The 17,468-nt window shown below is 39.6% G+C and overlaps 1 protein-coding gene across 3 annotated transcripts in view; it reads right to left on the minus strand.

The window, feature by feature from the left end:
• Positions 1–2,003: 2,003 nt before the first annotated feature.
• The window catches only part of KIT (KIT proto-oncogene, receptor tyrosine kinase), a 57,145-nt gene continuing 41,680 nt past the window's right edge, over positions 2,004–17,468 (minus strand). For all 3 annotated transcript variants that reach the window (XM_064652866.1, XM_064652865.1, XM_064652867.1), the window contains 8 exons: positions 15,823–15,973; positions 14,042–14,130; positions 13,564–13,691; positions 10,649–10,771; positions 6,380–6,491; positions 6,187–6,286; positions 5,448–5,553; positions 2,004–4,320 (listed from right to left, as the gene is read on the minus strand). In XM_064652866.1, the coding sequence (XP_064508936.1) occupies positions 4,195–4,320; positions 5,448–5,553; positions 6,187–6,286; positions 6,380–6,491; positions 10,649–10,771; positions 13,564–13,691; positions 14,042–14,130; positions 15,823–15,973 (935 nt within the window). In that variant the 3' untranslated portion in view covers positions 2,004–4,194. The remainder of the gene's footprint in view (positions 4,321–5,447; positions 5,554–6,186; positions 6,287–6,379; positions 6,492–10,648; positions 10,772–13,563; positions 13,692–14,041; positions 14,131–15,822; positions 15,974–17,468) is intronic.

The raw sequence follows: 17,468 nt of genomic DNA on the forward strand, positions 1-17,468 counted from the left end.
ACAGATGTGAAAAAGAACCAGAAAAAAAGAAATCTGGTGGTGGTGATGCATATGATACTGGTCACTAATTCCACGTATACCCTAGTGTTTCCATGATCTTTTTTCTTTTCTCACACAGAGCCTATAAATATTTGCTTCTCTACTTAGTAAAGAGGACAAAAGACAAGTCACTCCCTAGTGTTCAGCATAAGGTGAGGATTTTCTTTTCTACTTCTGGCTAAGTGCATGTTACAGTCAAGATTCTCCAAAGGGCCCTAGCTGATTGCAAAATCACAGAAGAGTTGATGTTGTAAGCCAGGTCATCTGGCCCAACTCCCCTGCTCAAGCAGGGACACCTAGAGCCCATTGCCCAGGACTATTTCCACATGGTTTTTTAGTATCTCCAAGAATAGAGACTCCATAACCACTGGGACAATCTGATCTAGTTCTTGGTCACCCTCACAATAAAAAAAAGGTGTTTACTGATGTTGAGAGGGAACCATTTGTGCTGACTGCCTCTGGTCCTGTCAACTGCGCACTGAAATCAGTGACAATGATTTCAGTGTCTCTGAAAAAGAGCCTGAATCAGTCTTCTTTGAACCTTCCTTTTGGATACTTGATCCATGATGGTCCATGCTAGTAACATGGTGCTGGTTGCTTTTTATATCTGGGCACAATAAGGCTTTGAGGGACAGATAAAATACATAGTAAATGTTGTCCTGATGTGCTTTTCCATGTAAGCTATTGCTTAGAACTGGCACAATAAAATAATCTGGGGGAAATGGGCTGTGTGATCATGAGCAGGGATAGAGGCAGCAATCATTGTGAATATTGTAATAAGAAAATAGAGTAAGATTCTTTCAGAAAGTGGAGATGCCATATCCTAGGGTGTTTCAGAAGGGGAAACATTTCAGGAAAATAAAATTAATGATGCGCTAACCAAATAAATACATAAAATAGCTCCTTTGGCTATGCTAAATGAGAACTCACAGATTATTTGTACAATTCAGCTTCTGGAATCCCTCAGTATGAACTGAACTCTGTTTGAATGGGGGGGTGGACAAGACAGGGAAAAAAATGAGTCCAAATCAGACACAATCTTGGTATCTTCTGAAGCATTGCTAGAAACAATGACAGTGCTAATTGGGACAAAACCTGCACCTCCTGGTTCCTGGTAAAATTAGGTTTTAATTTCCTTAACTAGTTTTAACAAACAGAGTGAAGACCTAGGTGGAAGAAAAAAAAAAGGGAAAAAAGGAAGCTGTTTAACAAAGGAAACTAAAGGAGGAGAGCTCTTCAAGGAGGTCTGCTGACAGAAATGTTTAAGGACCAAAACAGCTGAGGTCAGTCTCTCCTGTGAAATAGCAGGGGTTTTGGTATCTAGAAACTTATGCTTTTATGCTCTATATCTACTATTAAACCATGCACCAGCCAGGCCTATGAAAACTCTTATGCAGCACATGAACAAGCGTGAGTAGGGCACTCACAGATTTCAAACCTGGAGTAACTAAAGCAGGGGGTCTCCCACTAAGACACAAGGTACCTGCTCAGCAACGGAAGCATCCCATTTTCTCTTTATGACCTCCCCTCCAAAGGGGGGTCTGAAGCAACACCAGTTATTTCCCGCTGCCTCCCCTGCAGCGCTGCACTCGGCCAGCCCACTGTGAGCTTAGTACCAGCGTGCAGGAGGGGACAAGAGCATGTACATGTGTTTAAGGAAGGGGGAATATTCAGTATCACTGCAGCCTTTGAGTGCCTCCAACTGTCTCTGCAACCAAACTCTTAATAACACTGAGATATCTTTGTTTTAAATACTGTTCATGACACATAGACTGCATCAACAGACGACAGGATCAATCTTCTAATTGCGATTCTTTCCAGAATAAAGCTGCATCCAAGTATTTGTCCCATATATTCACAGGTAAAGAACTTATATAACAAATACACAGTAAGGTTGTCTGGCATATATTTGCAAAAATGTTTCAGAATGCCAAACTTGACATGTGTGTGGCCAGACACTGAGATTTTACTTCACCCCAAGAATTTATTAAGACTTACATGAAAATAGTCCATCTTAACATAGGTAAACATCAGTAGCATTTGAATATGTATTTACAGATTTATTTGAACTTTTCTGAACTGCAATTCTACAACTGAGCAACATATCCATAAGTGTTTCATAAACTTTCAAACACATTTTTAAACATATAGTTTTTGCATATATATATATATATATAAAAATATTTTTGAGACTCAAGGACTGAGAATAGTCAAAAGGACATTATTGCTACATTTCCATATTTACAAAAACAATGCATAAACCCACTCAAAACACCAAGCCATTGCAAAATAAGTTTCAAAAACCCCAAAATTATAAAAATATAAATTTCAAGAACGAAAAAAACCCAAACCTCTTTCAGCTAAGTGTCTGTAAAGTACCGAGACATCTATAACAACTACTTTCTCTACAATTGCTCTGAAAGCCATGTTACAAAAGAGCTTTTATAGCATTAAACTGAAAATGCTCAACAAGTATGCACAAGAGTGCATCCAAACAAATGGCTAACTTTGGAAAGGTGCAACAGCCTAAGTTCAGTGCAAATGGCTAATTTTTGACTAAACTCTTAAAGACAGATTTCTGTAACAATAAACCAAATGCACAGTCATAGGAGGAGCATGGTATTCAATGTAACCCAAAATATACCACCAGTGTGTGTATTTACAATTACCTTGTATTTGGGCAGTTAGTTATACTTTGAATTGCATGTAAACTCAACCAAAATCCTGGTAAAGTAAAAGTTACAGAGTGCTTAAGTGCATTGTAAATAAATAGGTACTCAACTAGTACTCTGCCTCTGATGAATGCTTCTCTCAATGCCATTACATATTTCTAGGGGTCAGAAACAAAGGAAGAAAAGAACTAGCAGTGCTCCTGATGAGAATAAAAGGGGTTAGAAAATACTTGAGCCCAACCCTAGGCTCAACAGATGCTGATCCCAAAGCCTCCTGTGTGTCAAGGAAAACTGAAGGGATTCTTTTGTTTATCCCATTTATAAATTCAGCACTCCCCAGTTAGACTCTTCCTTATTACCCTCTCTGGACTACCATGGAAAGATCAAACAACTCAGGGTGGGGAAAATAGCCCTTTCCACTTAGCACCATCCAAGACTGCCTGCGGGAAGAATTCACCTCAGCAGGACAAGATAAAGAAAGGGCCCCCAGGAGAGAAATTTTTGGCTCTGCTCTGACTTAGATAAGATGACTCGTTAAACGGCCTCTCCTCCAAACACACAGTTTATTGGAAGCAGCCCTCCTCCTCTATTTTGACCAATTTGGCAGGGCCACTAATCTTTGGTGAACATTTCAGACATTACTATTAGCAAAACAAACATCAAAGCCCTTGGGCTCTCAAGACAGGAGGGCACAGGAATGGTTCAGGCTCCATGGTGCAGTTTTATCCTGGGCAGCTTTGTCCTGGCAGGGAATGCGCCAGTGGGAAGTAGTGCATATGTCCGTGGAAATCTTGCAACTAGTTTGCAAGGCTGACAGTGCAGGTGGGAAATGAAGATGAAGATCCATACTCTTTTTCCCTTCTCCTCTGGTTCAAACCCCAGAGCTCCCAGGAGGGTTTCCAGCTGTGCAGATCAGCTTTGGAAGGGTCTTGGTCCATTCACTCCCCTTTCCCAGGTACATACAGTGCCCTCACCGGCCTCCAACCTATGATACCTGCCAGGGAAAGCTTCTCGGGCTTGACTGGATGTGGAAAGGGGTTTGCAAAGCCATTAACTTCATATTTGTTTATTTCTTAAATTTAGCAAAACAATATTAACTAGAAAATGACTGTACGCATTCCAGGCACAGATCCAGAGAAGGATCACTGCAATTTTGGTTTGATCTACATTCATCTCATTCCATATCCTGGCTCAGGAATTCTTTTGTTGGTTGGTTTTTCCTTCACATCTGGCTCTCTACTGCAAATACACACAACACAGCAAAATATATACAGCTTCAGTTAACACTGTAATGATGCCTGTAACCGTGCTCAGCAGATTAAGTTTATGTGTAACAGTGCATGGTAAAGGACAGTATTACAACAATGTTTCAGCTACACAATGGTAGTAGTGAGTAAAAGTAAGAGAAAATATTGAAGTCATTCCTCTCTCACCCCCTTCACAATACAAACAGCTCTGAGCTCCTCTTCTTTAGAGAAGCCACTCAAATTTCTTCGCGTACCAGGAGAGGCTGAGTAGATGAAGCACTGCTACCCACTGAGTTAATCCTCACTGAGTGATCTGGAGCATTTCCTTGACTGGAAGGTGGGGTTGAGAAGTTGGCATAAACCTGCAGAAGCCAAAGACTGGTGTCAGTACTCTGCAGACTGCTCCCTTCATGCATTCTTGGCGAGCTCTCCTTTCCTAGCCTTTTCACACTACACACCATCATGGAAGGGTTCCAGCTCAGGCATTTCAAATCAAAATAGTTTCAAAAGGTCTTGGGCTTAACTGCTCTTTTAAAGAAACAAGAATCTTAATCTCGACAACACCACAGCTTCAAACTGCACGCCAAATTTCAACTGATCTCGAAAACACACAGCTCAGGTTATTACTAAACTCCCCCAGAAACCTCACTAATACTTCCTTCACATTCTTGCTTTTGTTTTAGTAATGTCTGCACCTGCCAAAAATACGCTACAGGATGCAATTGAACACCAGCAGCTTCCAGTTTCCTCTTTTCTCAAATTGTCAGGAAGCCATGTACTCTGTGCCTAAACAAGGCATCCAGAAGGTAAAGAGAAGCTTTATTTTTAAACCAGGTTTTAAAACATACTTTTTCAAACCCCAATAACACACAAAGTTATGGAGAGAGAAAATCCACGTTTTTCATGTGCCTCCAATTTTTCTTTAGACTGTTTTGTCCAGTTAAGCCACTCAGAATAGGCTTTTACTCAAGAACGGTCAAAAGAGCAGCAAATACAGTTTGTCATGACATACCTCCAAGGTCATATAAATAGAACTAAGGGAAGTAAGTGAGAGGATGCAGAGGCGCACCAAAAGCTCCACTCCTTCATCCAGAAAACATTTCTAATAAAGTTAAATATACTTAATTTCTGTTTCCCAGATTAATAGAATTTTTCATAGTTCGGGATAAAGGAATTTATGTCATAAATGTATGTGCATACATACAACATGTATGTAGTTACATGTTGTAACATCAAAATTGTTGTGAGAGGTCTATTTTGAGTGAGAAACATCAATCATGCAAAGAGCCTCCTCCAGCTGGTACATTTTTGGTGTGGGCTTAGACAACTACTGCCTAATGACACAGCTAAGCAGAAGTGAGTAGCCCAGATATCATTCCTACAACTCAAACTGACAGTGCAAAGCTATATAAATAACACTGGAAATAAGTGCCTGGGCTCTCTGCTCTAGTATAACATCTTGCTTGAAACTGCTTGATCCATAACTTACCCGGGGGGCATTATCTGAAAGCTGCTGCTCTATCATCTGTACAATTTGTTTAAATGTGGGTCTTTGTAAAGGATCAGCATCCCAGCAGCTCTTCATTATATCATACCTGTAAAGATACTGAAATTAAGTACTGCTCATGGGGAAGTCCTTAGAGCTTTTATCCTGCCTCCATTATTATTTTAAAGAAAAGTGTGACCCGGTCCCATCTTCTTTAAACAACTTCTAAGAACAGGAATGGTGTTGCTAACACCTGTGCTTGTGACAAGGGAAGACTATACTAATAGCAGGCTCTGGACACAGTTTTCTTTGACACCTTGCTAAATGCCAATCCATTTACAAAACAGTGAATTAGGGGTAGCTAATAAAGAAGATCAGTAGCCAGTCCTCTTGCCAGTCCTTCTTGTCAGGAAGTACAGCACAAATGCAGATGCTGTACAGTCTGGTGATACATCTCACTGACTTCTTTATCTGAAGTAAAAATGTTTAATTATGTACTGTGATCTGTCAGTAATTTATTGACACAGAGCAGATGCCATGAAAAAGTGATCAGATGGCACAAGGCATGAGTGTATTTCATTGCTTGTAACACATGCATGTATTCTGCTAGTTAGAGTACATTAATTACATAAAACATGAAAAGAACTTAAAAAAAAGATAATGGGGCAGTGCAATGAGCCTTAATGCAAGAATGGATCATTACTGATGTTTAGATGATTAGAGGTGCTGGTTGCTTGCTTACATTTCAGGTGGTGCACACTCAGGGCTAAACATCCTGTATCCCTCCTTGATCATTTTATAGAACTTGGAGTCCACAGGTATCCCTGGATAAGGGCTGCTTCCTGTTGAGAAAGCAGATGAGCAACATGATTTCTGCATCTCCAGTAAACCCCAAAATGAAATAGATGTGAAGTACAGATCTTCAAGGAGCTTACCTAAAGAAAAGAGCTCCCAAAGCAATATCCCATAAGACCACACATCACTCTCAAAGGTGTAGACGCAATTGAAAATACTTTCGGGTGCCATCCACTTCACAGGAAGACGAGCCTTTCCAGGGAAAAGGGAATGAATTAGGACAATGGACATAAGGCAGACAGAATTAAAAAGATAAAATTAACCTTTTCTACTTTTTATGTGCTTTAAATGCTTGTAAAATAAGGAAGTAGAAATATTCAACAAAAATGAAAATCTTAACAATGTAGAGTCTCCAAGTGCTGCATCACTACTGATCTACCTTTCTGTGGGTCTACCAAACGAATGTAGTTGCTTGCACTCTGATTTCTTGGACACTGTTGGATTCCCTCTGTCTAGTTAATAAAGGGTATCAGGAAGTCAGAGGAAAATAATATAAATGACTGTGACATGGTTCTTCAATCAAACATGCGAGTCTGCTTTCGTGGACTAGCTGCGATAGGCACATAGATGAGATTCACATAGTCGAGACACTTTGAGGCTTTAATCAACAGTCAATAGATCTGCTTTAGCTCCTCAGTCTATGAGTAGACAAATTAGAATTCATATATATATTAGCATGTATATTTGGGCCAGGAATGTTGATCAGCTGGAGAGCAGGAGGGCTCTGCAGAGGGATCTGGACAGGCTGGATTGATGGGCTTAGTCCAGCTGTATGAGGTTCAACAAGATCAAGTGTTGGATCCTGTACTTGGGTCACCACAAGCCCAGGCAGTGCTACAGGGTTGGGGAAGAGTGACTGGAAAGCTTCCCAGCAAAAACGGACCTGAGGGTGTTGGTCGACTGTCGTCTGAACATGAGCCAGTGGTGTGCCCAGGTGGTCAAGAAGGCCAATGGCACCATGGCCTGTATCCAAAATAGTGTGGACAGCAGGACCAGGGCAGTGATCATCCCCCTGTACTCAGTGCTGGTAAGGTCACATTCAGGTGCTGGAGTGTTTCCAGAGAAGGGTAATGAAGTTGGTGAAGGGTCTGGAACATAAATCTTACAAGGATTTTAGTGCTCTCTGCAACTACCTGAAAGGAGGCCATAGCAAGGTGGGAACAGTCTCTTCTACAATGTAACAAGTGACAGGGCCACAGAAAATGGCCTTAGCTTGAGCCAGGGGAGGTTTGGATTGCATATTAGGAAAAAAGTGCTTTACTAAAAGGATTGTCAAGCATTGGAACAGGCTGCCTGTGGAAGTGGTGGAGTCACCATCCTTGGACATATTTCAAAGATGTGTAGATGTGGGGCTTAGAGACATAGTTTAGTGGTAGACTTGGCAGTGCTGGGTTAACGATTGGACTCAATGACATTAAAGGTCTTTTACAACCTAAACAATTCTATGATTCTGTGATTTTTCCTAAGTTTGTGTGGGGATAGACACATCCCTCATGAATGCCAACTGGAGCAGAAGAAAGGACACAGAAAGCCTTTGCATTTGCTTTCACCTTCCTCTCCTTGCTTTGCCCTTTCCTTGTCTGACTGTAGAAGCCAGTCCTAAACTGTCCTAAACATTTCATCAATTCACAAAATCACAGAATATTCTGAGTTGGAAGGGACCCACAAGGATCACTGAGTCCAGCTGTTAAGTGAATGGCCCATACAGGGATCAAACCTCCAATCCTGGTGTTATTAGCAACATGCTCTAACCAATTAAGCTAATCTCACTCGTTCTGCTTTAGAAGAAACCAGACCTCTTCATTTCAAATGGTCTTGCAAAAATGTGTCCAAAGATACATTTCAACTATTCCACAGAGAATAGCCTTGCTGTCTTGTAAGGAAAGGAGACCAAACAGGAAACGAGGAAAATGGAGAGGAAAAGAAGCAAAGTGGAGGAAAGGCATCATGTGCCAAGGGATGGCTCACCAGAGAGCAAACCAGAGCTGTTTATTTCCAGCTAAAACGTTTCTTTGCCAAGCACTCAGCTGCTGTCAGCAGCACTGCTTCCCAAGCAGTGCCCACAGCTAATGATGCCACAGCCCCAATCTGCTTTAAGATCATACCGATGCAACTAGATGCCTCCTGCAGCCACTGCTTCCTCCCTCCCCAGGCAGTTGCAGCATGTCCTCCTCTCACCCTTTCTGGCTATGTAAAATCCTGTTCTTAGGCAACTCTTTGATAAGTTTTGTCAAAGCAAACTGAGCTTTCTAATAAATATTTTGCATGACTCATGAGTTCTGGGATTCCCAGTGCAAGAATGACTGTGGCCATGCTAGAGCAAGTCCAGAGGAGGGCCATGAAAATGATCAGAGGGCTTGAAGACATCTCCTATGAAGAAAGTTTGAAAGAGTTGGTGGTGTTCAGTCTGGAGAAGAGAAGGCTCCAGGGAGACCTCACTGCAGCCTTTAATTATATAAAGGGGGCTTATAAGGAAGATGGAGAGGGACTTTTTACCAGGGCTTGTAGTAACAGGACAAGTTTTCAACTAAAAGGGCATTAATTTAGATTAGAAACAAGGAAAAAAAAATTACAGTGGGGGTGGTGAGACACTGGAACACGTAGCCCAGAAATGTGGTGGATACCTCATCACTGCAAATGGTCAATGTCAAGTTGGAAGCGACTTTAAGTAATCTGGTGTAGTGAAAGATGTCCCTGCCCATGGCAGGGGGGTTGGATGATCTTTGAAGGCCCTTCTATTATTCTGTAATTCTGTGAACTCAGGAAACTTAAAGGATAGCCTAGACAAGTAAAAATTAATTACCTATAGCACATTTCCCTCCTGAGCTGCTAGTCTGAACTTCCTACTACCAGAAGCCTTTGCTGAAGAAGCTCCTGACCTGACCCCTGAGTCTGAAAGCAGCTTTCTTACACTAAATGCTATCCAGTATTTCATCAGGGCAGCCATTCCTGAATTATTTCAGCTCCTATTGTTCCCTCATCCCAACTTCTAAGCAACTAGTGGCTGCTGCCAACATTGTTTTGAAGAAAACTAATAGACCTGTCTCTTCCATAGCTGAAAATAAGGGCCTGAGACATAAAGGCCTGCTGGGTGACAGCACAAGAGCAGATATCTCAAACACCTGAGGTGCCAAGGACTGACTCAAGTGGAATGTGGCACACCCCTTCGGTGATAGATGCTCAGGTGTGGGATTTTCTCTCTTTATCAGCTTGCCCAAAGCCGGGCCACATGAGCTTCAGTTCCTTTGTTGTCACATCCCTAACTAATGACCAGCTGCTGAACACAGAGCCCTCAGCTGGGCTGAGGAGGAGAGTTGCCTTGCTGGATCTTCTCTCCTTTGAAAAACAGTGCAAGTGAAAGCATGTGTAGTCTGAAGGCAGCGGCTGGCTGCACCCATATGACACAGACTAAGAACAGTAATCCAAGCAGCATAAATCAGTTTGAGATGCAAAACACCTACACTTCATACGCACTTCTCCAGCTTAACCACAGAAAAGCTCAACTTTCTTTTGCAGTAGGATTCTTTTTACTGCACTAGCACTTTAAAGAGGACTTTAAGTGCTGCCAAGGTAATCTGCATCACTTCAAAGTGTCTTTGTAGCCCTCTAGAGGTTTCATCAGTACTCATGAGATTGGTACTCTTCTACATGGGAAGTTTTAAACTTTTCTCATCAAAATATAGTGTCTTGTTCCAATCCTGTTACAGAGATTGAACTATAGCTACAAGTTAAAGATGTATTTACACATATGAGGTTAAGATCTCTGTATGAAATCAGAGAAAACTAAGGTCTTTTTGCCTCCCTAATTTATGCCCTAATTAATAAATTCACACTTCAAAATTCACTTTCTATTTGTCTGAGTGATCTCTAACAGAAAAGAATGGGCTGCAAACCCCTGATTATTTAGATATTTTTAAAATATACTCAGTAATGGACAAATAGAGCAATGCTCAGAGAAAAAGTTTTCAAATAATTATATTTAGGATTGGGCTACCAGAATATTCCTATGACAAAACTTGCAATTATTCACAGAGCTGTAACTTTTAGTACATTCAAATACAATAGAAAGATTAGACGTTATATTAGTGCAGCAAAAACATCTCTTCCACTACAACACATATTCAGATACCAGTACATGTTTGCCAGTATAACAACATGCATATACCCAGGGTTTTGTCAGCACATTATGTCAGAAATTGCCCCTCCTAACCTTCCTGACCAACACGGATATATGCCACAACTGGGAAATCCAGATTTCCATTTAACTAAGAAACACTTTTCTTTGTCTGTCAAGATAACAGGAACTCCTTTAACTTAAAACAAGTGGATAAAGTATCATATATACTTACATTTCCTTTGACCACATAATTTGAGTCATTCCTTATATCTCTTGCCAGGCCAAAATCACAGATTTTTGTAATTCGACCATGAGTTAGAAGAATATTTCTTGCAGCCAGATCCCTATGAATGCACTAAATAACAAACAGACAAACAAACAAAGCTGTTTTATAATATCTTTAAATGGCTGTTCCTTGGTTACATGTTTATTTAGCTGTATAAGTTACCACATTATGCATTTTATGGCAAGCTGAAAGCCTTGTGCTAATAAGCTTACTCAGATGATTAAACATTCTGGTGTAGTATCCTTACGATGATGACATTGATCCATGTCGTTGAGGTTGTCTATGCATTTATTTTAGAAAAGACCACTTGCAGTCACTTTGAATTTTTCAGTGTTCCACATTTTCAGCTAAAATATAATGTATTTTCCCCTCTTTTTTATCAAAATCATCATTGGCTTACTTCCTAATAAAGGAGGAATAGGGGAAAAATGTGGTTTGTTTCCAAAATAATTCCAATAGTCTATTAAGTAACTATTGTGGTTGAGAGGAAAATCCTGCAAAGCTGAAAATAGGGAAAATTATGGTAACAACTTCAAAGCACACAAACATTAAACTGAGTTCCATTTCAGAAATACTTCTTTGGAAAACCTGAATTACTAAATACCTAGGAGAACTTTATAAGCAGACCTAAATATTTGAAAATATTGGAAATTTTCACATTCCAATGTCTTTCAGTGGACAGTCATGCATTCTGTGACTTAGCTAGCTTATATTCCAGTTTTCACTTGAGAAGTGGGCATGTGTTGATAACTCCAGCTACAGAAGACTGCCTGAGTTTCCCAGAAGCTGTATTTCTTTGTATGCAACTGGGGAGTCCCTGTGTGTTTGTTAGAGAATAGACATGGTTCTCTAACAAAATGATTTCTTTCTCCATCTGGAAAGGAGAGTATTAAGCTTCTGCTTTACTAATGGCATATAGTACACAGATGACATCTATCTAAAAAACAACTGAAGATAGTTCAATTTTTCTTTTTTCCTTGAAATACAAAGCTTTCAGAATTCCCTACGAAAAATGACTTAAAATATCAAGAGTTACACAAATCAAGCTCAGAAAATAACTGCAGATTGCATAAGCAACCTGCAGTCACTTTAGCATGCTTACACAAGGAACTATTTTTAATGACAACTACTGTCTCAGAGGACTCTTGTTCAGCTCCTTATGCAACATATTCTGCACTTTGCATATGTAAGGCTGAGAACATAACTGCTCTGAAGCAGGATGGTGATGAAATGGCCAAGCACCAGTATGACTCTGCCTTGCTTCTCTAGAATCAGTGCAGTTTGCATTGAATAAAGACTTTGTCCAACACAGGAAGCCCTGTCTTGTGATTAAGGCACCATGTGCTTAAGGCAATTACCCTCCCAGAATAAGCTCCTACACTGACTCCTGCATAGCCTTGATAGACAAGCAAATTGCAGAAGTGCAGCTGGGTACTCTGCACTGCTGGTCTGCTTGGACCCTCCTTCCTCGAGGACTTGAGGCAATCTGAGGCACCTGGTCCATCAGCCCACACTACTCTGCATTACCTAGCTGGAGCTAAATGCATGTACATACACAACGACTGAAGAGGACCAAGCAGACTAACATGTTAGCACACTGCAACTTAATTCTTGATATTGTTGTTAATTCTGCACTGCCAAAGCGATACTGCACATTACTTCCCAATCTCAAGGTGAAGTGAGGTGATGTTACATTCATTATTGCCTTTGCTACTCAACACTACCGTGTCTGTTTGTGAAAATGGAAAGACTATGAAGAAAAAGTCTTCTGGGAATGATATATAGTGAATCCTAGGGCTACTTTATAGGAAAAAAGAAGAAATACAGAATATGTGTGCTCAGCACCGGATGTTCTGAATAGTGAAGGATGCAGGAGCATGGTGAACACCATTAAAATCTGTAACATAATACGTTTGCATGTCAGGCCTGTTTTGAACTTGTTGACAGATGAAAAATAAACTAAAGAGAAGTTTATGGTTTGGTTTGGAAGAAGGAACAGTGGGAGAAAAAAAACAAGTGCAAAAGCAAGTTTTACTGTGCACTTCCCTTGCAGCAGAATTTGAGATGCATTTCCCAGTAGTAACACAGGACTCCAGGATTACCTTTCTTTCCTTGAATTGCCTAAATTTGGTTTTGTATTTTACCCAAGGTGCACCTGTAGTATCCTGCGCCTACATTAGTTATAGTGTTTACATGTTAAATGGCATTTTTCCAATACGATGTGAGAATAACCATTGGAAAATCCTAATTATGCTGTACTTAAGACTTCTATTCTTTATAAAAATCCCTTTCTGTTATGCAATACCTCTCCTAAGAAACCCGGAGAAATGTCTATTATGCTCAGTGTAACCAAAAAAGATTAAAAAGATTCTTTGTGGGTCTCTCAGCTGATTTTATCTTTCCAGAAAATTAAACATCGAGACATCTCCTGTGAATTAAGCCATACTTACAAAAAAAGCACATAATGTGATAGCTCCCCTGTTTATGGCAGTATTCTACATGAGAGAAGTAGCAGGTGCAGCATTGTTTAAAACTCATGCAAATAGATAGTTTTGCACTGATTCTACTAGCCTGAACTGTGGATATACAATAGCACTGCTTCACATTGACTACTGTGCACCCTATATTCTGTTTTATGGGATATAAAACATCACTTTTGGCCAATAAGCACAGTATGGAACTCCACCCTTAGGCAAGCTTCAGATATGAGAGGGAGTGTACCAGTTTGCAGTGCTTGTTGAAAAGAACATAGAAATATTCGGCATCTAAACACATGGATCACATTAGAACACTGAAAGTGACGCTAAAAAAAATAAAAAAATATATTGGTTCTGTCCAGCTCTGAAAAATTCTTAACTTACATTTTTGGAGGCAAGGAAGCTCATGCCCTTTGCCACCTGGTAAGAAAAGCTTAGCAGATCTTCAACATCTAGAGCAAGTTCATCATCTTCCGGCATAGAAAGGGTAACATCCTGATCAGTGTAGGATCCTACGGAATATAAACAAAAACAGCTTTTGAGTTGAGCAAGTGCAATCATGTAGAAACATGAGTTGTGTCAACGTTAAACACAACAGTTATTTGAGTAAGTACCAGTCTAGAGTCACATAAATAGCCCATCACCAAAATGCAAAAAACAATCCTGATACTTCATTTAAGTGTGAAGAAATACAACACACTGTAATTTAGCATATTGTTCTTTTTCAAACCTTCTCATACCAATTACTGAGTTTTAATTGTCCCCATTCATGAGACACAAGTATGATAAACCTGAAAAAATCTCTGAAGCCCCTCTTTCTGCACTCCCACCAGCAAACAGAATTCCTTGTCACTGAACTCACCGGACTTCACAGGTCGTTTTTTATCAGCCTTTGGTGGGACTGCATATGACACTCCTGGTTTCATGTCCATGTACTCATTGGCAGCATCACTGTAGAGGCAGCAGATCAAATGAAACATAGTTTAATGAAAAAGGTCTCAACAGCCATCCAAACAAAAAGCCAAGGTCATGCCAACCTTCTGAATATACTGCTTTACAAATCATCAGTAGATTGGAAACTAATGGATGTATGGGTGAAAAAGATGAGGAAATGCCTGTACAGAAAGAGAGGTTTGACAATACAGTTAATGATACATCTCAAAGTTTGGAGTTTGGCTCAGGTGAGCTAACAAAACCTTTCACATGAATACTGTTTATACAGATTTCACTCTCTATAAAATAACATCCAGATGTTTCACAGGATCTTCTAATGCTTCCTTCTTCTGCTTAGGCCAACTTCTACTGAATATTTCAGCAGCTCAATTGGCAATTGAAATGTGGAATAAAAACAGTAAAAAATGTTAAATGCAGAGATTCCCAAGTTCCATACGGGATTCATATGTATTTCAAAAAATCAGCTGAGGTTTGGGATAGCCACCTACTACATTCTTTTAAGTCTAAATTTTCTTACTGCCCTGTATAATTCGAATGTACAGATTTTCATACTATATGATTTATAAATAAGTAGTTATGCACCTTTAGAAATGATGGATGTACTTTGGCATTTTTCGCTTCATTGTCATTAGAACTCATATACTTCCTTAGCCTGACATATGTATTTAGTTTATGTCCAATAAATGCAGCCAGAGAGCTAACATGGAAAGGAGCAATGAGATCACCAACAGTTTTAGTTACCATCAGAAACATCTATGATACACTATTCAGCAGGTACAACTTTACAGTTAATAACTCAATTTATAAAATGTGCTCAAACAGCGAGATTCCTTCACTGAAGAGGACACACCTCCAATGGCAAATCACAGTTTTGTGTTCATCACCTCTGGGGACTCAACCCCTATGGGGCATCCCCTGCTATCCGTCTATTGCCATGGCACAAACAGAACTACGTTACTGGGAAAAAGGACTTTACCATGTCCTATGGCTCTGCCTGGCTCTTTTGTGTCTGCCAACAAAGTAATGGGCCCACTGTGGCAATAAATAGACTAAGAATGGGCAGGTATTGTAACAGACCCTAGGTTTTGCAAAGGGAAGGAAGTCTGCTGGGAAACGCACTTGGAACAACCCTGGGATGGTATCTAAAATGCAGCAGTTAAAAATATACCGATGAAGTAACTGGAAAAAAAAATAGAAGTACAAGAGCAATCTCAGAATTGTGATAACAGGTTGTTTCATCACAAAATGTAGTGAGCTGTCAGTAATAGCCTGCTTCAGACACTGTAAGGCACTGGTTTGATTTTGTAAAAGCAATTTCTGAAGGCAGAAACTTGGTAGAGCTCAGAGTACTAACATCCCAACACCAGAGGAATTGTAATTCATGCTGCTAAATGAGCACTGGCAGTGTTAAATGGGAACAGCAAACACACATACGAAGATTGGAACCAAGGAAGTGCATAAAATAACTGCAGAAAATTTGATAAAGAAGTAAAACATAGAGTGTATACAATCCATTGCACTCTTAGAATAAACCACCCGCTGTACAAATTATCTCTTAATTGAATTGCTTCCTTGTGCAGCAAAGAATATTCAAAGCCTGTTTCACGAAAGGTTTCTCCACACCTCTTATCTCTAACAAACTTCCCAATCTTCTAAAAACACAAGTACATTTCAGCAGGTCATACTTACGCTGCAGGCTCTGCCTGATGCAAAAGGTTCTCATAAACTGCTGTATCTGCATGTTCTTCATGTTTTGGGCAAATAAATGAATCTCGCTTCCGTCTAAGAAAATTTAAAAGATCACCATAGCAGCAATATTCTGTAATGACCAGAGTGGGACCTGTAGATGCATGTAAGGTTATAAAGCTGGTGAATATTGTTTTCAAAGCAGTAAACCCTACATAAAGATAGCATTCAGTGAAGCACACAGGCTGGACTATTAAAAAAAAATAACACTGCCTAGCACTGTCTAGACTTGAAAAGTTATAGAAATGTAACCCAGCATCTTCCCTTTCACAAATGAACAACTATGGTCCAGCTAAAGCTGTGTCCCAATTAATTTTCTGCCCCTCAATAGCATTACACTGTACAGAAATTAAACAAATAAGTCTTTTTCTTTGTGTGATAATGTTTCTGGCCAGACACATCTGTTTGATTTTGCTCACTTCCTGAAGGAAGTTATTTGTTCCAAACGTTAGGAGTAATTCAAGCTTCAAACATTAATCCTTTTGATTCACTTGTGTTTACAGTAGAGCTTCACACTCCTTCAGTAATGTTTTGGAAATGATGTAGAGTGTTATATTCTGCAGTATAATAGGAAAAATCATTCAAACAGAACAGCCCGCTGCGACAGAGAACTACATTGCACAAGGTCTTAGAATATTAAAATGAAATCAGAAAAGAGAATCAAGTCATCTTCAGCACGGATGTTTATAGATCAAATATGTGTCTTCTGAGTGAATGATTCCAGCTATGGATCTTGAATATGTAATTGCACTGTGTGTTATTTCATCTCTAAGTTTATTCTGTGCCATTGTTTCCTAACCTCACTAGTTTATTTCCATTCTTTTGCAGTTAAAAACTATAGTTCACAATAGCAAAAACAGTGTTACTGGCAGGATTTTCTTACAGACACCACATTTTTTCAGCTGAGACACATGCACTTAGGCCAGTGAGTCTACTTTGTTGACTGCTTGAACAGAATTGTTTCATTCTATTTTTAAATCATTAAATGTGAGAAATGTTTTGCCTTTGTCTAAAACTATGAATTTTTACAAGTTCCTTTTCTTTGAAAAATTAAGCAGAAACTTAACATATAATTGAATAAGAAGCAACACCACCTTTCATATTAAAATGCACAGCTATTAAAAGTACAGGTCTCTATCATTCTGTATTAACACTTCAGATGTCTTGTAGCTTTTATTGTGTATAAAAACAAACTTATGAAGTTAATATTAAATGTGAAACATTGTTGTGCAATATTTTATTCGGAAAATTATTTTCTCAACTTTCTGCTGCTTAGAATTTGTAACTTTAGTGGTGCCTTAGCAGACACATTTGCAGATTAAACAGAAGACTGGAAGACTATACAAGAGAGGCCTGTTGACTTCAGCTTGGATACCAACAAGACACCAGTTCTCACTAATGAGAAAGAGCATGTGAGAGAAAAAATTTATACCGTACACTTTGTCATACCTCAAGAAGAAAGCACACAATGGTTCATATGAAAGAGAATAAAAGCAACCTTCTTGTTTAGCTGCAACTACAGCGCTCTTACTACTGGTTTTAGGACGAAGCTAAAATCTGGATTCACTAAATCACAGGTGATAGTCATG

Source organism: Pseudopipra pipra, chromosome 4 (genome assembly GCF_036250125.1).
Source record: "Pseudopipra pipra isolate bDixPip1 chromosome 4, bDixPip1.hap1, whole genome shotgun sequence".
Classification (NCBI taxonomy): Eukaryota; Metazoa; Chordata; class Aves; order Passeriformes; family Pipridae; genus Pseudopipra; species Pseudopipra pipra.